This window comes from Cibotium barometz, chromosome 37 (assembly GCF_041138505.1).
Source record: "Cibotium barometz isolate CiBa-2024 chromosome 37, ASM4113850v1, whole genome shotgun sequence".
NCBI classification, from domain to species: domain Eukaryota; kingdom Viridiplantae; phylum Streptophyta; class Polypodiopsida; order Cyatheales; family Cibotiaceae; genus Cibotium; species Cibotium barometz.
Window position 1 is genome coordinate 29,291,007 of NC_141082.1, and position 23,394 is coordinate 29,314,400.

The 23,394-nt window shown below is 39.9% G+C and overlaps 1 protein-coding gene across 1 annotated transcript; it reads right to left on the reverse strand.

Moving 5' to 3' along the window:
- Positions 1–20,764: 20,764 nt before the first annotated feature.
- LOC147617139 (F-box only protein) lies at positions 20,765–22,582 on the reverse strand. The gene is made up of 2 exons (XM_086776356.1): positions 22,273–22,582; positions 20,765–21,157 (listed from the first exon to the last, which is right to left on the reverse strand). The coding sequence occupies exons 1-2, from the start codon at positions 22,413–22,415 to the stop codon at positions 21,034–21,036; spliced, it is 267 nt and encodes an 88-aa protein (XP_086632482.1). The 5' UTR covers positions 22,416–22,582; the 3' UTR covers positions 20,765–21,033.
- Between the last annotated feature and the right edge of the window lie 812 nt (positions 22,583–23,394).

Here is a 23,394-nt window from a genome sequence, read left to right on the forward strand (position 1 = left end):
TGCATAAATATGCAACAACCACTAACAATCAGCTTTAAAAGCTCACGATACTACAATTTTTTATCATTTGCAACACGATTATGGGCCGGTGATCGGCTGTAGGGTTCCATATTCACGCTATACTGATCTTGTATGTTGCAAGTCACTACAACGTGATTTAGGGTGGATGTTGGCTTTAAAAGCTTGTGATACTATAATTTTTCATTACAATAATGTGACTATGGGCGATTGGTCGTAGGGTTCCATATTTGCACTATACTAACCTTGTATATTGCAAGTCAGGAGAGCACAATTTAGGATGGATGTTGGCAAGTGAAGCCTTATATTGCATTGTACTGAATTGTAATATACAAGATCTATGTTCCAAAAATATGCAACAACCACTAAGAACTATCTTTAAAAGTTGAGTCTAGCGTATTTTCATTAAAATGCAAGTATGGGATGGCGATTGTCCGTAGGGTTCCATATTCACACTATACTCACCTTGTATATTACAGGTTAGTACAGCACGATTTAGGATGGATATTGGCGAGTGAAGCCTTACATCAGATTGTATTGAATTCAATTTTTTCACACAACTCGATGTTCTGCATCAAACATTGAGTTTATGCAAAACATTAAGTTTTATGAAAAAGTTGATGTTTTACATCCATTTTATGCAAAACATCAACTTTTCCATAAAACTTGATGTTTTACATATAATTAAAGAAAAAATATACCTAGGAGAAGGTGATATAGGTAGAACATAGGTTTATAGCTAAGGACACATATGGTTGCAACCTTGACTACAAATTTGAGAGGAGGTCATAAAAAAATGCTTGTCTATGTAATCTTTGTATCATAAATAATATCGCTACATAGTAGATGCCAAAAAATTATGATAACAAAAGAGCTAGATGAGATAATCCATGATGACCTGTAATCCATTGGTTTTAATCCAAATGTACAAGGCTCCATTGATTTGGAATACCACAAGTCGATTGGTTCTCCAATCCTGATTTTTGTTCTACAATTCATGTGAGCCTGGACTCTGCCATGCCTGTGCAGTAGTATGCTCTCCAGCATAGGGGACCTTGAATCTACTGTCATCGTCGTGAAAGCTCTAAGCTCTTCTCTACCACCATTCCAGAAGCCCTAAGCTCCTCTTTTTTCTCTTTGTACACAAAGACAATGTCACGAGCGAAGATTGCATCTCTCAGCATCCTTTGCATGTCCTCTAAATAATTATAACCAGAGTTCATTCTACACTACCCTTAGACGCCATCTTTCAACATCCTTCACATGCACTATAAATAATTATAACTAGAGCTCATTCCTACACTACTCTTAGATATACTATCACCTATGTTCATGATAATGGCTATCTGGATCAAACATCAACATCTGCATACTATGAATTTTTGCCAACACCACGTACATGTACATGATATAGGCTATAATTTCTTCCCACCACCCTTATCCATATTGCATAACAAAAATTCCCTTCATGAAAACAAATGCCTATGTGGGTCAAAATTTACACCCATAGGCTATATGATGTCTGCCTCTAAGATTGTCCTGCTGAAAAAATATCTCTTTTAACATGCTTAGGTTTCCTCAGAGCCTACATAGTTACCATCTTCTTCATATATATATGAATACAAGTCTACCTTTGCACACCTATAAGTTGACCTCTTTAAACTCTTAGCATTGGTTGTATATCATGCCCACTATCTGCTTATAAATAATAGAGCAAATAATTATATCATGCAAACTGTCAAGGTAAGAATATACTAAAGGCTTTACTGTTTGGGTCTAGAAATAGACTCAAGGATGTTTGTAGATTTTTTCACAAATTATAGAGCTTATATTGTTATGTATTCTAATATTTTTTGAGTGCTTATCAAATAATGTGCATATTTATGTATAGTGGTAGAATTTGTCCCAAAAAGTCCATTAAAAAAAATGTCTTATATTCATGAAATTTATAAAGTAATTTTTTATTTGAAAAGATTGATATTTCTTTAAGTTATGTAGACTCCTATGTAATTTTGTAAGTCAAGTTTATTTTTATGTCACAAACAACAGTAGTTTATAAATCTACGAAGGTCACAAGTGTTTTCAATCTTGAAGAAAATAGCAAAATTCGTTCTTTTTTAAATTTATACATGGAGTTCTAGATGTGTTTTCAAAAAACTATGTTTTTAAGCCATTTTTGAGATTTCACACATTTTGGGAGGGAATCTTTTTAGGTAACCCTCGTTAGTTACCTATTTTGCTCGCAATAGTGTTAACTCTTGAAATTTTATTATAGATAGAAAGGTTACAATCTCAAGGTGATTCCACAACCTCTAGGATATGTGGTTTGATAAAATCATAGTAGGTTTTAGAAGCTTCACTCCTGCTTCCAATTTTCCTACCATCTAACTTAAAATAGAAATCCCTTGGTGCCTCACTACACATGCCTCACTACACATCAATTGGATCTCTAGTCTAAGTAAGGCCAATGGCCAATGGCTCTCTAGATTGACCACTAACGGGACTCCACCTTGTGATTAGATTATAACATCTATGATAGAAGAGTGAGTTCCATCATGCATGTCTTGATCCAAGCTTTGCTAGATGCCTCTCCACAGTTGCCATCTTCTATAACAAAATCACATGCATAATGTTTGTCTCCCAATGAAATACCTAGTCATAGAAACAACCAATGATAAAAATTAACGACTATCACCCTAACAGAATTTGCTACAAACACAAACAAACATTATGTTCTAATTTCACCTGAATGTAACATCTGGCATTGTTACTTTTGCATTCAATGACATCTTCTGTAGAGGTACTCTTTACATCCCATCCCTCTCTCAAAAACAAGTCATCTAATCATTATCAAGTGACCTCACTTGGATATGTTAACTTTGTTTTCTTAACACCCTCACATGATGCAAACATCCGTGCAAAGGTGCTAAATGGTGTAAACCAACTTAGATGGATGTACTTAGAAGTTGTTAATGGTTTCATTGCTACATGCATATATGTTCTTATCTTATTCTTGCATGCTACAATAATGTCTGTGCAAGAACAAAACCATTCTTGGCTAGAGAAGTGATAGTGGGATAGACCCAATCCACCAATATTATCGTTTGCATTAGCCAAAACAGAAATGGAATTGTAAAAGAAGATTCCCTATGCTGGCTGGGCGACTATCATATAGCAATGTTCCTCTCTCTATATGGAAGGCATTAATTCTTCTATTGATGCACTCTCCATTCTTCCACTCTTGCACAGAACAATTAGAGTATTGAACACAAAAAACTAAGACTACTTACTAAATCTTACTATTTGTCTTAGATCTTATCCTTTCCTCATGGGTGATGTAGCATTATGTCTGTGTGCATATAAACATGTTACATAAGGGCCTTTATTGCACCATTAGGCCACCTGCAGAACTCCAAGATCATACCTTTCCAATGCTAGTTAGGATTACCAATGTCTTTTCATTTTACCTTGAATGCGAGTGCTAGGTGTCATCGTCATGATCGAGTCTAAGTTCCTGAATCGCTAGAATTGATGGTTCTAGAGGGAATTTGGAAGGTCTAGAGGATAAGAATCTGAGAGGTCAACATCAATTAGCTGAATCATATATAACAGTCAATGAGTGATCAGCTAGGGTCAGTTTAGGTCAACAAGCTGTCAGAGAAAGTTAGCTAAGGTGTTAGAGATGAAGATCATAGTTGTTCAGAGTCATATCTGAACAAACATGACATTTTGGTGGGTCAAGTGATTCAAGTTGAGAAGGTTCAAGTGTCAGAGTGATTTAGCTAAGGTTCAGGGGATAGTTGCTAGGTGTCCTGTGCTAAATGTTCTCAGTGATTTGGATGCTCTGAATGCTTATTATTTTTGCTCCTAGGAAAGGTGAGGCCAGAGAGGCTTAGGTGTGCAAGTAAGGGTAAACAGTATTATAGGAAGGGTAGATTAGTGTCATGGGTTGCAGATTTGGTGTTCTTGGATCTCCCATTTGGTGGAGTCCTCCACGGACAGGTGCCACATCCACAGTGGGATGCGCATTCAGAGGATCATGCTCACTATGGTGTTGATACACACAGTGTCTCAAAAAATGTAATGTTTAAAAATCAATATGTGCTTGTGTTATTATCGTTTTGTGGGGAATTTATGTTAAACACCTTTTGTGTTCTCATTACCTATAGTGTGCACTTAAATATTATTGCTCGCTTTTTTCTCATTACCTATGGAGCGCGCTACTATCATAACCCATTTCTTGAAATGTGTCGCTCGATTTTTTCCTCACTCGAAAAGTTTCACTCAGAGAACGGGAGGAATTCTATTTATGAAAATGAGATGCAAAGAAAGTGGGCAGTCTTACGAACATGCAAGAAGCACGTGCAGTGTCTAAAATCTCAAGGAGGACTAACAAATTATTTGTGCAATGTGTAAACAAAAACTATGCTATTTAAATAGTTTATATAGCAAAATTTTATGTTGAGATTTTCTTACGATGACGCTTCTAGTACAGTCACTCCAAAACTTGAATTTGTTTGATGATCTTTCCTCCATTCAGATCTTCATCGTCTTCATCTTCAGATTCTCCTTTCTTACGTATAGTACCAAGATTTTACGTTCTCATTCTTTCTAAACCAAAGTCTCCTTTCTTGTGGAACAACTTGTTTTGTTGCTTGCAACTCGCTTCTCTTTGATATACTACCTTCTTGAGCTTAATAGTCAAATGAGAATAGAATTCGAGTACGCCAAGAAGAGCTTGTAAGCCTTGCTAATTGAATATGCGCAATCAATGTAGATGGTGTTGAAGAAGCCAGACAAGCTCAAAAATAGCTACTACAAAAAATTCTGTGTGTAAATTTTGACAAATCTGACATCACATGCAACTCCATAACTCCTTGAAAATGACTCTTCAAGTGCGCCATTCTCAGTTCGGATGAGAGAGAAATTAGGTTTTTTGTTTCCACCTTCTTTGCCAAGATATGTGTGCACGTGGCGATGACAACGCTCTAATACCACTGTTAGGGTTAGACCCTTTCCTCTCTTATAAAGATACACACATGAATAGAACACGAGAGGGTAACTTCATTTATGAGATAAATTACATATATAGCCTCCATGGGCTTGCTTTTTACTTTCTTAAAAATATGCCTAAAAGTACTTATTTTAGTTAAAATAGTGCATGTGCATGTGCATGCTCCTAGGATAGCCGCACATGATCAAGGGTGGTCAAACACCCTAGAAGGTTAGGGACTGTTCACCTATGGTTGATAGAGTGGATGCTCCACCAACATCCATCATCCCCATTCCAAAGTGTCAAGCTTGAGGGATAGCCAGATCATTGTTGCCACCGTCGAATTGTTGAGTCAAAGAAATGGTGGAGTAGGTACCTTGGACCATTTGCGATCGATGGTGAGGGAGCGTGCAGTCTGGAGAACCTTCGTGCCCACCTACACAAGAACACACACCGGGGTAAATCCCTCCTAAGAGGAGGTGTCCTTACCCATGTAGAGAGGGGGGATTGAAGCCACAACCTTGAGGTTCCAATGTGTCACCACTCCATTACAAGGAGAAGGACTTGTCTTTATTTCTTGAAAAATACTTGTTCTTCATTTGGACTCCAGGACAAGCTGAGCCAGCAGCTTTGCTGGAGGCATCTCATCTTCTTCTTCATTCTTGCTAGCCACTTGTTTATTTTTTCCCCTTCTTGAGGGCATTTTTCCCTTGCAGATGTTCCCATTGTGTTACCTTTGCCCTTGGCTAAGACTTAATAACCCTTATCAACATGGTGTGTTCCCTTGTAGATGTTCCCATTATGCTATCTTTGCCCTTGGCTAAGACTTAATACACCTTGTCAACGTGGTGTGATTCTTGACAGGATCACCAAAAGTTGGCAAAAGCCCTTGCTTCTCCCCACCTTCAAAATTAGTTGAATGTTTTTATATTGTAGACTCTTTCTTTTTTTGGTCCTTGTTAACAGGGATTTAATATTCACGTGATCACAAGATTTTTTGTGATAATAACACATGTGAACAAGTTATTCACATGTTCTCATGTTACCGTTCACAAAATAACAGGTCACTTGCCATTTGGGAACCCCTTAAAAGCTTGGCTACACATGGGAATAAGCTATTCACATGTTCTCATGTTACCATCTTCACATAATAGCAGGTCAGTGGCCACCTAAGAAGATTTTTTATGCCCTACAAAGATAAATTTTTTAGGCCCTTGTGAAAGCTTTGTGAATATAACATGTGATCACAAGATTTTGTGTGTTATTAACATATGTTATTAACATGTTCACATGTTCTCGTTTACGTCAGTGAAATCCCTGCTTGTTAAGGCACAAATTGCATTTAAGTTCTAGCTCTCAAATAGTCCAAATTCTACAATAGGATTGCTTGCCCCATATAAAATCTTCCTATTTCCTCTTTGTGACATGAAGTCTAGTTCCTTGGACATGCATCTACCATTGGTGTAAAATACACATTTTTAAGGCCCCCATCATGACTAGAAGACATTGGTGCACATGACTTTGGGAGGAACAATGGCTTAGACACCGACGAAGGAGCTGTTTTTGTGACCATTGATGGTTAGAAGATGGCTTGGTTGACTTGGAGCATTGCCAAGTAGGATATGAGTAGATCGGAGAGTGGGTAAAGCAAGTTAAGGCACTCTGCCTTAACTTGTGGGCCCACTTATTCTTTTAGATAGACTTGGACAATAAGTTTGGCCTTACCCATGACCCTACAGTCCACGGGACTTTTGTAATATCCTAATTAGTGGTAGGTGTGTGGTTGGCCACATTATGGGAATGCGGGTGGTGGATTTTTTCAATGCAGTGTAGCTACCCTTGATTTGAATGCACCTCCCACACCACTTGCATCACTATATAGCAAGGTAGTTGTGACAAAATAAGGTATCCACTACTTCTGAGCATCCACACCTTCTACCCAAACAAAATCATCTATTTACAATTCTTTTAGATTGGCCTCTAAGCTCTGCTTGAGAGTGCACAGGTGGACAACATCACTTATACCTTGCTCATTGTTTGGTATAATCAAAATTCTAAATTCTCTATATTCTCTCTATTGCATTGTGTATTGTACTTTCTTTGCTAGTTCTCCAAACGTGGAAAACTTAGCCCCTTGAACATAGTGCATACTAGCCTAAAAACTCCCCTATCTTGTTGGGGCCATGTCTTGAGATTGGTAGCTCGGATGTTAAGCATGATTAAATAGTCAAAAGTTATCTTCAAAAAAGCTTGCCAATTGGGAATAACTATGTTTTGTATGCTTCCATACTGATTTGTCTTTATCTTGAAGATTTGTACTTTGCAAAGTTGCTATTCTTGGAATGAGCTTCCTATTAATAGTGAGTTGTAGGCCATTGGGAGCCATTGTTATATATGGTTCCATATGGATTTATCTTTATGTGTGTACCTCTTTGAACCTTTGTACTTTGTAAAGTTGCTATTTTTTGGCAGGGGCTTTCTATTGATAGTGAGTTCTAGGCATTTTGACGGCATGAGAACTATCAATGTTAAAATCCTCTTTGCCATCTTTCTTTTATTAAACGTGGCTTTGAAATTTCCCTCAAGCCCCACTCTCTTGCATCCTTCCACACAGGCCAGGACTTTCTTACAAATATTTTTCCAAAGATATAGTCACTCGTATTGAAAAAATTGTTTACAACAAATTGATATCTCAAGGTTTTCTTGATTTTTCAAGAAAAGGAGATAGCCTTGGAAATTACATGGATCTCTCTCAAAGTTACCCCACTCTTATGCTCCTACTTGATGGATTAGAGTTACTCTTGGTGGAGCAGGCAGGGGTGGTAACAACGGTGGAGACAATGCTAGACTTGGAGTCACAACTAGTGGTGTGGAGCAAGAGGCCTATGAGGAGTAGCCAAAGCATTGCTCCTACTGTCTGATAGCAATGGCTAGTATCATGTTGAGCAAGAGGCCTATGAGGAGGAAGCAAAGCCATTTTTCCTACTTTCGCCGATAGCAATGGCTAGTACGTGATTTCCCATTCAAGCACAATAACCATAGCACATATTTGGCCTTGGTTTTAGGTGTAAACACTCTATTGTCATATGATTGGCTTTACAATATGCACACCAAACCATGTCTCTCCTGGGATAGAGATGGGGATTGTGTGTCTCCTTAGGAGTGATCTTAAACTCATCTTTCAATTGCTTCATCAATTAGCCAATGAGGTCAGTGTCTTCTTTCTTTTCTTCAACTTTTCGCCTCCCTAATCTATCACTTCCAAAACTCGTTTTGAAAGATGCCTCTGATCCATGCATTTCCTTAAGGGAGGTCCCATGAAAATCAAGGGCATCTAATTCACATTCATTGAAGTTCCTTTGTCTTCAAGCATACAACATATCATGCAATCTTTCGCTCTATAAATCTTCTAAGAAAGGAGAGATTACATTGGTTTACCTAGGTATCTCCTTAAATTTGCACATATGTTGTAGAGATACTTGGCCACGCTTATGTACTCACATATCATCTCTCCCCCTTTTTACTCAGGAATCATCTCTCTCTCTTTTTTCTTGAGTGTATTAAGCTAGTTTAGTGAACTCCACTTGGCACCACTCTTGGCATTGGCAATATATATATATATATATTTTTTGTTTCAAATCTTGCTACTTTGCTTTGCCCTCTTGATCTAGTGTTTGAAACCATTCAGCAGCTTTTGCTCTAGGGTGGATCCAAAAGCTCCGATCCTTGTGGTATATCATCATTCACTCCCAAGGCTTCACAAATTTGTTCAAATGTTTCAAGATGGCCAGGGGCACCTCTTGAACCACTAAACTTGTTCATGGCCTTAGAGATACTCCACATCCTAAAATTTCTTATATCATGTTCTCTTTCTCTGGGAGAGACAAAGGAGCAACTTCTCTCATCAAACAAGTCCTCTAGTTGCAATACCTCTTGCAACTAACTTCGGTCATTTTTATGGCATCATCATTAGAGGCCATCTCTACTGGTCGTGTAAGATGAATAGGGTGTTCTTCACGAGTGGGCGATTTCATTGATGTTATCACTAGAGTTTCCATGGCATCTACTACCATAGCATGCACTCTTGGAGGTGTGGTAGAAGTGACGTAATCTTACCCCGTTAGTCCAAGACCGTTGGCTATATGCATTGGTCCCATGGGAGTAGAAACCATTGTTGATTTTATTGATCATTGACAAAGGATATGCATATGTGAATTCACGGCGGGGATCGTATACCGGTACATCTCATGGCTGTTGAAAAAGAGGTAGAGGGAGAGGAGACACACACACAGGAGCAAACCCTAACGTATATTACAAACCCTAACCATTAGAGAGAAACCATCTCCCTTCTCACATAATGCATAAAGCCATAATCCATAATACACTAGACACACTATGAGTTGTGTGTCCACACACATCTAACCCTTCTCACACAATGCATAAAGCCATAATCCATAATACACTAGACACACTATGAGTTGTGTGTCCACACACATCTAACCCTAGCTAATGTCCACACACTATGACCAGCTGGACGCGGTCATTTATGTCTCACACATGCTGCTACCTAACATGCCATCACATAACATAGCTAGCACACACTGACATCGAGCTTGAATCTCAACAGCCCCTCTCAAGCTCATGATGTACTGCCATAGATGAAGATGTAGATGAGCTTGGGCTATCAAAGCTCTCAACACTCCCCCTCAAGCTCATCCCACGTACTCCCAACATAGTACAGAAGTACTCAAACTTCTCCCTGCTAAGTGGCTTTGTAATAAAGATATCAGCCACCTGCTAAGTGGCTTTGTAAAGATATCAGCCACCTGCTCTTCAGTCTCTTCACATACTGTAGATCGACTGTACCATCCAGCACCTTCTCTCTGACAAAGTGATAATGGACCTCTATGTGTTTGGTCCGCGCATGAAATACTGGATTCTTTGCCAACTGTATGCTGCTCATGTTGTCACAATGAATGACAACTTTGCCATCAATAAGCTCACCCAAATTAGCCAAGAGACTTTTTAACCATATTCCTTCACAAGTAGCAATGGGCTTGACCCCTGTATTCAGCCTCTGTACTAGATAAAGCAACTGTAGGTTGCTTCTTACTACTCCAACTCACCACGGAACTTCCAAGTGTAAAGGCATAACCACTAGTAGACCTCCTGTCATATGAGCTACCTGCCCAATCAGCATCTGTGTAGCCATGTATATCCAAGCCTTTACCATGCTCATAAAGAAGACCATAATGTGCAGTGGTCTTTACATATCGCATAATGCGTCTCACTGCATCCAAATGAGGTTTTCTGGGGCTCTGCATAAACTGGCTTACTAGCCCCACAGCATAACTCAAATCCGGGCGTGTGATAGTCATGTAAATGAGACTACCAACCATCTTTTTGTACATAGATGTATCATCCAACTCCTCACCAAAATCAGCCCGCAACTTTACATTTTGCTCCAAAGGTGTACTCATTGGCTTACACCCTGTCATGCCATATTTTGCCAACATATCCAATGCATATTGGCGTTGTACTAACCATGTACCTGCATGTTATTTGATCACTTCAATTCCAAGAAAGTATCTCAATTCACCCAAGTCTTTCATGTCAAACTGCCCACTCAATGCTTTCTTGACATGCATCACATATGTACCATCATCACGTGTGATAATCAAGTCATCCACATAGATGACAAGTAAAACAATCCCATGATCTGTTTTCTTCACATAGTGAAGAATCTGCTGTAGAAACCTGAAACCCAAGGGAGATAAGATATCTGCTCATCTTATCACTCCAAGCACGAGGTGCTTATTTCAAACCATATAAAGCTTTCTTCGATCTGCATACATGAAAGGGATATCTTGGGTGTACATATCCTTCTGGCTGTGCCATATAAACCTCTTCTTGTAGATCACCATTTAGAAATGCATTTTTCACATCCATTTGATGCATTTCCCAACCATTTGCTACAGCCATAGCAACGACCGCTCTCACTGTTCCCATCTTTGCCACTGGACTAAATGTTTCATCATAGTCCAAGCCTTGGGTTTGGCATAGCCCTTAGCTACCAATCTTGCTTTATGTCGCTCAATGGAACCATCTGACTTGCATTTCACTTTGTAAACCCATTTACAACCAATGACATTTTTGTCCTGTGGTAATGCAACCAAATCCCATGTGTCATTATGAACCAATGCGTCCATCTCAACATCCATTGCCTTCTCCCATACATGTTTTCCAATAGCTTTTGTATAGCATGTAGGTTCCACATGCTTCACCAAAGACGTCATATATGCATAATGCATAGCAAAATCACGGTATGTCAACCTGTCAAAACTGGATATCTGACCCTTTGGGATCTCCGCAATGCATGCGGATCACTCTAAACACCTGTCACTCTAGCATGTGGTGGCACATATCTATCTTGCCTAGCACCACATGTGCGTAAAACAGGTATGCCAAGCTCCTCATCCAAACTCTCTGAACTTGACGACTCATAACCTGTAATTCCAATTCCTTCAACCTTCTTTTTGCCTTTATCCACAGCACTACTCCCAGTGCTCACACTCTCATGCCTCAAGCGTCCTGACCATGGACGTACAGTGCTACTCTCAGCCTCTGCTGGCCCAGACATAGAAGTAGAAGTAGAACTTGCTGGTGGCAAGTTCACATGCACATCAGCTTCAAGTGAATCAATGACACCCTCATCCTTTGCTTTGTACCAACTAGCAAGCTCATCAAACACCACATCTCGTGAGATAACCACTTGCCTAGTTTGTGGATTGTAACATTTGTATGCCTTACGATCCTGTGCATATCCAACAAACACACACTTCTGTGCCTTAGGATCCAACTTCCTCCTTCTCTCGTCAGGCACATGTACATAAGCTATGCAATCAAAAACTTTGAGGTGTCCAATGTCTGGCCGAAAACCTATAAGCCGCATCTCTGGCGTACTTCCATGTATGGCTGCTGTGGGTGTCTTATTAAGTATATACACCGTGGTAGCACAAGCTTCTGCCCAATAATAATCTGGCATGCTCTTTTTATTGAGCATCGCCCTGGCCACTTCACAAATGACTCTATTCTTCCTCTCAGCAACACCATTTTGCTGAGGTGTATACCTGCAAGTCAACTGCCTTCTTATACCATGCTTTCTCAAGAAATGCTCAAAAGCATTTGAGGTGTATTCACCACCTCCATCTGTCCTCAAACATTTAATCCAAGAACCATATTGCTTCTCTGCAAAAGTTTGAAGTCCATCAACTTTCCCAACACTTCACTTTTCTCTCTGAGAAAGTATATCCATGTCATTCTGCTGAAATCATCTATGAATGTCACATAATATAAACTGCCTTTAATAGATGGGTTTTGTGCAGGACCCCATACATCGCTATGTACTATCTCAAGTGGCCTGCTACTCATATTGCCTTCTCTAGGAAACCGCAACCTCGCCTGCTTTCCAAACTGACAGGCTTCACAAACATGCATATTCCCATCGTACTTGAATCTAGGCAGCCCACTAACAATGCCTCTTGTCTGCATGTTCTTTAACCTTTGTATATTCACATGTCCAATCCTCTTATGCCACATATCAATGTCCTGTACCACATTTTGGCTTTTAGAGAACATGGCTGATTTTAACTCAGGAATCCCAGCATCCAGCTTAAATAACATGCCAAGTCTTTCTTGCCTTTAGAAATGACTCTACATCCATTTTTGAATTCCTCAACGAAGCAACCATACTCATTTTGAAACGAACATGTAATCCCTGTTTCACCATTTGACCAACTGAGGCCAACCTTTTTGTGATAGAAGGCACATACAATACATCTAACATAGACTTTGTTTGACCATTGTGCATAACCAATGTTACACTTCCAACATGTGTAATGGCATGCTGGGTATCATCTCCTGTCTCCACATAGCCTTTCACATCCATAGGCTTCATATGCTCAAACCATTCACCATGACAAGTCATATGGTTTGATGCTCCAGAGTCCATATACCAAATGTCATCATTTTTAGCATTTGTCATCATAGATCCCACAACATGTTTCATGGCAAACAAGTGATTTGCGCTGCCATCATTACTACTTGATGCATAATTTCCACCATGTTGTGCATAATGTCCGCCATGATGTGCTCTACCCCCTCTCAAATCATTTTGTTTGCGAAAACAATCACGTGCCATATGACTAAATTTCCCACAGTAACGGCATTCCACATCTTGCATAGATGTTTGTTGGCCTTGCCAATGTCCTCTACCATGAGGATTACCTCTGCCTCTCTGAGGTGTATATCCACCACGACCACCTCTAGCACCATATGAAGGCTGAAAATTCTGTTGTGATGACCTGTCCTGCCATCCACGACCATTACCACAGCCACTTGATGCAAATCTCCCCCTATCTCTAGATCCTCTATCTGAATAAAAAGCCTGATTTCTGCCATTATCATCATGGCTATAGTAGATGCATCATGAAACGAGTCACTGAGTTTGATTTCCTCAACAAGTAAGAGTGAAACCAACTCATCAAAGTCTCGTAAACCTGTACTCCGAACCGAGATAGATGTATCAAAAGATTTATACTCCTTGCCAAGACCACGCAAGGTAATGTCTACCAAATCATCATCAGGCATGGGGGCATTGATTGTTGCCAATGCATCTGCATACTTCTTTATTTCTTGTACATAATCATGGATGCTCCTTCTATTCCGTTTCACATTATGAATTTGTTGTCGCAATTGAGACTTGGCACTAGTGTCTGTATCAAACAACTTTACCAATGTATCCCATGCATCCTTGGGATTCTCAGCATCATGTATGTGTATGAGAATAGCATCCGAAATACATATAGACAGATAATGCAACACTTTGTATGCTCTTTCTGACCATCGCTTGTGAGCTATAACCTGTTGCTGTGTAGGTTGTCGGGGTAGTTTCGGCACCTGTAATGAGATTCCAAAAACCTTTTCCCTTCAGAAAACTTTTGATCCTATACTTCCATGCCTTCTTCCTATCCAGCTTCTCACCAACAATTTGTATTGGATTATCCGACATATTTGCTCAATGCATACACCTTCCGCACACGTCCAAATCTGTAAACGAGCCTTCCTGAGCTCAACCACACTCGAATGAGTGTTCCACATACTCCAAAGTAGTCAACAAACTTCAATTTTGATGTAGAAAATCAAACTGTATGCATCCAAAATGAACTGGTTTACGAAGTCCAAGATATCGTGCTTTGATGCACTTTCCAAGGCTCCAAATTGCAATGTAGTGGTTCAATCAAGTGTGCATAACTTGCATTGACACCTAAACAACCTCAATGTTGAATATCAACACCATCCAACATGCATACATATCAATTTGGTCAAACCCCCTTCTCTGTTTTGGAAAAAACCAGTAGTAAAATTGATCTAATTTCTTCAATCCTTGTCCAAATTGAGCAACCATGCATTCATTAGCTTAGCAATGATGTCCATTAACTCCATGTAAAAGGAATTAGACCAATTGTTTAAGACCAGAGAGTAATTAGTCGATTAATCACACTCTGTTTCACTGCAAACTAGTAGACAGCCTGTTTAATCAGCTCATTTCCAGCTCCATAGATGATAATTGCTCAATCCAATCATATAGCGACCTCCTCACTAGTTTTAATCACAAGTTTGCTAAGCCAGTTTTGGAATTTGTCAGTCACAAGAGTTGATTTTGGTCCTCCACCTATCAAATATGTGTGAGAATGCTCTATTTCTGCATACCAGCCTGCGCAGCGTGCTGTAGGGGGAAATTGGCGTGGTTATGTTGTCAATTGATCACATATATTAGTGCCTAACACACTAAGGCAAGTGTGCAATCCATCAATGGTATGATTTTTGCCAAAAAAATTGCTCCAATTTCATCAAAAATTGACCTCTTTTTCTCTGTTTTGTGAGAGCTCAAAAACCAGTAATTTTCACTCATTCAAATGCATCAAAATTACTCCAAAATCAGTGTAAGACTTGTACATGAGTTGCCAATACATTCATCCTTGTCACATACATGTTTCTTTGCCAGATTTGCATCTATTTTCATCATACATCACCGCTTCCAAGCTTCAATGGAAAGCTTCCAAAAAACCAGAATTTTCCTTTGCTTTGGGCAACACTAATTTGCTTTGCTTTTGCCTGAATCACCTGCAATCCACTCAAGGATGTTTAGAATACCTTACCCGGTAGGCCAAGCTCTCATATCTGATAGAAATCGGTGTGCTCCAAGCTTCACAGCATCAATGGCAAGCTTCACAGCTTTTCTTCTTAGCTTCTTCTCCCTCTTCTCTCACTCACTCTCATAAACCCTAATAGAGAGCACCAGGATCTGATACCATGTTCAAAAACAGGTGGAGGGAGAGGAGACACACACACAGGAGCAAACCCTAATGTATATTGCAAACCCTGACCATTAGAGGGAAACCATCTCCCTTCTCACACAATGCATAAAGCCATAATCCATAATACACTAGACACACTATGAGTTGTGTCCACACACATCTAACCCTAGCTAATGTCCACACACTATGACCAGTTGGACACGATCATTTATGTCTCACACATGCTACTACCTAACATGCCATCACATAACATAGCTGGCACACACTGACATCAAGCTTGAATCTCAACAATGGCCTGAGTACCCTTCATCATATGTCTCGACATGAAGGTCGGCTATAGTGCAAACCTATGAGGAAGAGGAGGTGGTGAAGTCCTACTTGTCTTTAAGGGAGCACTGTGAAATGTGAACTCCAAGAACCCATTGGAGGCTTCAATATCGCACGTCCCTTTGGAGATGGATTTATCCTCATTCACTCTTGGATTCACACGGATCCACCAAGGTAGCTAACAAATGTGGGTCTAGGTCGAGAACTAGAGAAGGCTCTCTCCCCCCAACCTAAGCTCTTTCATAAATTGATAAACTTCAAGTTCTTCTTCACATGGGATGTATCGGTCTTCCCAAACACCTTTATAAAAATAGAATCCCAAGTTAGGTCTATCTATTCGAAAAACTGTTGGGTTTTCAAGGTATGGGCTTGTGCTTGCCCCTAAGTTGGGCACAATATTGAGAACTCTATTCTCATGGTCAATATAAATATAGATTGCTATAGAAGAGAAAATATCTCTTCATTGTGGAGACACACTGTGTCCTTGTTGCCCAATCTCCAAGAGAAGAACAAGGGCCTATTAAATTTTGTGTTCATGCTTATACAACCAATTCACAACTACAAGTTAGGAAATCTTGTTGTTGAAAGAAGAGCATGGCATGATGTTAGTTACTTGTATGGTCATCAGAGCTGATGCCCTATGGGCTATTTGAATGTCAAGAAATTTTGTTGATTTTAAAGGTTTTATTCCAAACCCTTGGATTCATTCTCTTTTGTATGTATGTCTCAGATCAACAAGCTTCAATGCTAGGTATCCAAAAGCAACCAAGAGAATCCCAAGCAACTATGGAAGCAAGCCTTTGAAGACCTAAATTCCCTTGCCAATGAAGTAACAAGCATTGCTGGCCAACCAACAATTGCAAGAGGATGCAACCACTAAACTCCACAAGCTTTAGCATCAACAACTATATTTGCATTCCCAAGAGAGAGGCATGCTCCATCACATTACCACCCTAGCCCATGCTCAGCACTTTCTAGCCAAGTCAAAGGATGTTACTCCCTAAATGCAGCCAATCCATGGACTTTAGGTTTTTTTAACTAACTTTGATCTTTTTGATGAAATACTCTTCTCAAGGGCTACTTTTTTTACTCTTATTTCGACTTCATAAAGGCTAAAGCTCCTTATGCTGCCTTTTTGTAGACTTTTTCAGATAATTTCATTTTCCTTCTCAATTTTTTTAAAAAAGTTGGATGTCGTCGATATTAAAGAAAGGCCAAGTAGAGATGATTTTATGAAGTGCATTTAGTTTTTAGTACCTTGGACATTTACACCCTACTGCCTCCTTACGGGTAGTTACACATTCTTGGTTAGTGGGAAGGTGGATTACTCCATCTGCTCACAACCAACCCCCGTCGGGTAGCTCACTGGCATCGAACCCGGGCCCCCATAATGGGACCCAACTGTTCTACCACTAGACTACGCATCTATGGGCGTGGTTCCATATACTTCTCCTGATTATTTGTGGTGCCCTGTTTGCTCCAAACTTTGGTTGATGTTGTGGGTAGTAGTAGATCTCTCACCCGCACATACAAGCTTTTCACCTCATAGCCCACGTATCAGTTTACTCCACCTCTTGTTTGGCTTTATGAGTAGCCTTCTATGCTCTAGCCTTTACTAATCATCGACAATTGCTGGTTGTTGGCAAGTGATGCCTTTGACTTAATTTCACGCCCTCTCTTTCTTCACTTTGCCCACCGTCAGAGTTGCAAAAGGGCTCACACAATGAGTGCCATAACTACACTGGGTAGCTCAACAAAGCCTCTTTCTCTTGCATTCAAGTAAAAACAAGTGTGGTGTGAATCTTGTGTTTTTCCTCCTTTCTAGGCTTGTAGATGATGTGCATTATGAACAATAATACATGTTTTTTCAAGGCAGTTAGGTGAGTAGTCCTTCACAACTGATTTTTGACAAGTAGGTGTTAAACGATGTCTTTTACTAGAGAAAAAACAATGCATGGTATTTGCTTGACATGTTCTTTATGTGCATTGAGCTAACTTCTTTGTTACTCTTTGATGATTCTCAACCACTTTTTGTTTTTGGACAAACATCATCTTGGCTACTACCATTTGCAATGCATTATCACAATAGACTTTTTGTTTTTGGACAAACAACATGTTGGCTACTACCATTTGCAATGCATTATCACAATAGACTTGCTATTTTTGAAAAAAATCACCTCTTCCCAACGTCTCTATTCGCATATGATCTTGCAATGTTATTTTAACAAGCTAAAAAATGAACTGAGATACCAAATTTCTAAATGCACCAGCTTGTTGTAAATGGGCCCCAAGTCATCTCATCCTTGCTCCTTGTTGTGAAGCATTGTTGTAATTGTTGGTCCTGTCTATGAGTGTGTTGCCTCCTTACAAACTAGTCTTGGTAATACATGTTAAGCCTATTTCTACACCTCCAAGCGTTCATGTGGTGTTGGAATATCCACATAGAAGGCAACCTTCCCCAAGTCACCGGTCTCACTCCTACTCTCGGGGATGAGGATTAGATTATAGATTAGGGATTGGGAAGAGAAGCTCAAACCAAGCATGCCTCAAACACCCTAACCTATACACACACTTAAAACTCGCACATGAGAGGTGGCTAATGCCAAGCATAGGAGATTTCCACATATTACAACCAATGAGAGGTGGCTAATGCCCATCACTCCTCTTTCCTAAGGCTAAACCTTTAGGAAATGTGCACTAATATAACACCAAACAATGTGCTATATGTCTAATTACATGTGCAATGTGTGCACATGGATGATGTATAATGGATGTGGCATGAAAGCTCATAAATGTAATATATGTGCATTGTATCCATGTACTCGTAGATGTGCAATATGTGCATGGATAGCCTTAGAAGGATATAAATATGCAATATGTGCAATATGTGCATGGATAGCCTTAGAAGGATATAAATGAAGCTCAATATTATATAAACACGTCTAAAACCATGTTGCCATTGGAAGGGAGGAAGGCCCAGTTTTTAAAAAATGGGTGTGTTTTGGAGACTATCCAAGGCTACCTTACCCAGATCCTGCCAAACTAGGGTAAAAACTACTAGGTCTATAGATCTTAATGAGAAAAACATAAGTATAAAGTCTTGTTTTGATCTGATTTGATTTGTTCTCTTAAAACGCCACGTAGGAAAACTATTAGCCTTTGGAGTCCAAGTAGTATAAATTGTGTGTCCAAATGCTTCTTTGATTGGCCAGAAAGGATACCTGTTGATGTCAGAAAGTGAGGGGATGTCGTAGACTCCAAGTAGAGGTAGTTTATCAACATCCATACCATACCTTCAACTAATCCGACCTCATTTTATGCCCCAAATTTCAAGTGAGGGGATGTCGTAGACTCCAAGTAGAGGTAGTTATCAACATCCATACCATACCTTCAACTAATCCGACCTCATTTTATGCCCCAAATTTCAAGGTGGGAAACTAAAAATCCATATCTGACCAGATTTTTAAGTGAAGTGCCACGAATATGTCATGGTGGCCTGGTTGACCATCATATCATGTCTACATTTAGCCAGGGTTGGATGTAATTACGAACCTTGATGTCTTCTACCGTTGTACCCAGCCATGCCTTAACTGAGCTTAACTAAGCTTATTTGGCCCTTCAAAAATTCTAGGTGGAAAAAACTCCGAACTTCCAAGACCAAGGTAGAAAACCTAGGCATTAGGGGTACTTCAATAGGGCAAAAAAAAAAAGGTGTTAAATTATGCCCAATTGGATAATGGTTTGACATGTGGGTAGCTAAGGCAACTTTGTACCACCATGTGAAGGATTTTGGAAATAGATGGGGCCCCTATGAGCCAAGCGCGGAAATTTGGAAGTCACCCTGGACTAGTGTGCACCAAACTCTAAGATTGAGTGGCAAGAATTATCTCTGCTTGGACTTGATTATTAGCCTAGGGCAATCAAATTTGGCCAAAAACTTATATAACAATGAATCAAAGGTAAATGAAGACGTGTGCATGAGCTTGTGCCAAACTAAGGGTCATAAGGCCTCTTTCGAGCCAAGTATATAATAGTGAATCAAAGGTAAATGAAGATGTGTGCATGAGCTTGTGCCAAACTATGGGGCATAAGGCCTCTTTCGAGCCAAGTGGGGAAAACCCTAAGCTTCTTGGGTTGTGTTGCTCAATCTTTGGCGAGAGGTCACTTTAGCACTTTTGAAGACATGTCAAATGATGTCAGAACCGAATGGGGTTTGATATGCTTGGTGTGTAGAGATCCTTTTGAACACTAGGGTAAAAGAAACCATGTGTGATTCTGAGCTAGGGAAAATAAGTCCTAGAAAACTAAATAGCTTTTGACCTAGTTTTTGAACGAAGTACCCCTTTCGCCCTATTATTAGGGTGACTATTTTTGTTGTCAATTGGAGGTCAAGTTTGGTAAGCATGTGGGACATAGACTATGATCTACAACTACTAGGCACCAAAAGTTCCCATTTTACTAGATGTGGAAAACTTAGCCCCTTGAACAAGGTGCATACTAGCCTAATAGCTCCATTATCTTGTTGGGGCCATGTCTTGAGATTGGTAGCTCCGATGTTGAGCATGATCAAATAGTCAAGAAAAGAGTGACTTCACTCCACTTACCAATTGGGATTTATTGTATTCTCTATGCTTCCTACTGATTTTTCTTTATCTTGAAGCTTTGTGCTTTGCAAAGTCACTGTTCTTGGAACGGGCTTTCTGTTAATAATGAGTTTTAGGCTGTTGGGAACCATTGTTGTATATGCTTCCATATGGATATATCTTCATCTGTAAAGATTTTAAGAACTTAAAGCATTTGTAAAAAGAGACCACTCTATTCGTTTTCAATGAAATCAAGGGGATCAATCATCAATTTTCTACCCTATTGTTCTTTAATAAAAAATTGGCCTTGATCTATTAATTTGACGCTAGTCATATTGTGTGTAAAGCATGCTACAAACCACTTTCTTTCCTTTTTGAGGTACGCCATGCAAACAATCGAAATGCTACAAACTACTTTCTTTCCTTTTTTTCAAGAGGTACACCATACAAATAGTGGACATGTATCTTTCAAAAACAAAACCATTAGAATGAAAATCTATAAGGGTACACCATAGAAACATTGGCCATGATACAAGTTACTAAATGCACATGCCACGCATCTTTCCCCACTCAAACTAAAGCCAATGCAATAGCATCACCCCCACATGCCATGAGGGAAGGCCTCAATGTACTGAGAAACCCTTAAGAGTTCTTTTTAGCATATGTCACGTCTCAATTTTGTATTCCATTCAGAAAACAAACCTACCATGAATGTCAATCAAGATCTCCCATGCTATGGATCATCGTATGATACATGAAAGGAAGTAGAACAACCAGGGGCTTGAGGGTCCTCCGCACCACAACAATCATAGAATTTTGCTGCATATGGAGGATCATCAGGCTTCAACTCGTAGTATCTGCTAGTACATAGAAAAAGAATGTCCATCAATCAAATGTTAAAGAACAAAATTGCACACCCCACAAACTTGCTATAGACTAGGAATACTGATATGAGGTTAGACTGATGTTAAATTATGGGACATTAAATACTAATCGAGTGGCAATAAGTTACCAGCTAAGCAGGTAGCATAAAGTGACCTCAAGGAAACCCTCACCTATTATCTGTAGTAGTCAGGATTAGGCTCATTAATGAGCATTCCCAAGAGGGTATTTAGGCAGAGCTTCAGATAGAGATTCTGTTTCATATCATTCGAGCACTAGCCATGGATTCGTCACAGTTACCATACCTGGCACTACGGTCTTCTCAGGCGATGGCAGCGAGAGGCATCTATCCTGGTATGTTTCTGTCCTCACATATGGTTCACCACACGGACTACAGATGAGTCGATTACCCCCATTTCAGTTTGACCCAGACTCCCCCTACACCAGGCTCACACATGTGGACAGGAACAATTCCATATGACTTGCTACAGTTAGACATTCGAGATACATGGATTATCCCAGGGGAGCCCCTACCACGCAAGATGTAGTACTATAGTGTCCATTTTCAGAGGCTAACAAAGGATGGATTCATACAGAGGCCACTATCTGCACCGTCAATCTGCACATGCCAAAGTTTCTCCCACATGCGTGAAGTAGGGCAACTGTCTGCTGCATGCGAATTGAAAGGCCCACCCAGCTTGTGGGCACACTGCCAGCCAGTTGCAGATCTTGAATGGCCGGCCTTTAGGGTTTTCACACCTATATGGGCATTTCCTGACAATCTTCCCCATCTTTCCAAGCATAAGATGCCCGCTGGATTGAATGAACCTACTCCTCACTGGGTTGTAAACTCACCCTGTGACAACATATTGAAAGCTTGGAATAAGGTAAAACAATTCCCATACAAAGAAATGCCCATCAATCTTAGACCCAAATCCCACTCACATTGCGGGATAAAAACAGAATCTGGTTCTCACTAAACATGTGTATATCGCATCAAAGGATCCATTAATCATTGATTAAGAAGCGTGATGATTCATGGGATTCAGCGGAGCCCAATGATTGAAAAAAAGGGCACTTTGGGGCGCACCTCTGTTGATCGTCGTGGCGACGAGAGACGAAGAAGGACGGATGGAATCGGCAGGACAGGGAAGAGTTGGAAGCAGGATCGTATAGACGCTTGCACCGCCTACATACCCTTTGTTTTGGGTGTTGATGTTCTTCATCAGCCATGGCCACCAGAAGGCACCAATATATATCTAGTGAAGGTTGGGCCTTCTGTTTTAATCCTCACTCTCGAACGGATGCGTAGGGTGGAGATTAATTTGATTTTATTTTGAATGTTCTGCTTTCGCCTTTTACTTAATGGAGAAGAGGATGAGCAATTACTATTATGATATGAGTGGTGTGTGGATTCCAGATTGCTTAAATGTCAATTGTAAGGATTACTTTGAAAAATCAAGAAGTTTTAGCTATGGAGCTTTCAGGAAAAAAAAATGTGTAGTAGACTCAAGGTTTTCTTTTTTTGCAAAAAAGTGTTTGTTTGTATTTATATTTATATAAAAGAATGTTGACCTATAATCAAACTACATGTTAAGGGCAAGAGGGTTTTGTATACATAATTCCCTTTAGAAGTAGATCCAAAAAAAGCCGATCGTGAGGTCCCTAAACTTTCTTTGTATAATGTCCACCCGGACCGTCTTCTCCACTTGGGTCCATGACATGCTTCCAAAGATGAGATTGTTTCTTGGGTGCCTGCTTTGCAAAGCTAGGCCTTGATCTTCCACTAGATTGGGTTAATGGACTTGCACGCCCAAAAGAGACGGAATGGGTTCTCATCTTCATGTCAACAAAAGAGCAGTAAGTGGCCGTGTCTATCCACTTCTTCATCATGTCTCGCATTGGCAATTTCTTCATCCACTCTCAACTTGTATGTCCACTTCTTCATCATGTCTCACATTAGCAATTTCTTATGTACGATCCTTAAGAGGAGCAGGTTGATTCGAGAGGCTTCGGTGCTCTTCCACACCTTCTCTAAGTGTTGCTTCTCCACATTTGGTAGGGAGTTGAACCAACCATTTATCTTTATCATATGTAAGAAGGCGGTTAGGGGACTAGGCTTGAGCTGAGTGAGAACCTTACAATGTTGGAAACATCCGGGCTTTCCTAGTGAGATATGCTCTTCTCTAGAGTCAAATGCAAAATAAATAAT

Excerpts from the sequence above, each read along its gene's own strand:
- LOC147617139 (XM_086776356.1), bottom strand. The coding sequence starts at position 22,415 with ATGGCTGATGAAGAACATCAACACCCAAAACAAAGGGTATGTAGGCGG. Across the intron at positions 21,158-22,272 it reads CGCCACGACGATCAACAGAG|ATACTACGAGTTGAAGCCTG; the intron begins GTGCGCCCCAAA and ends ATGTACTAGCAG.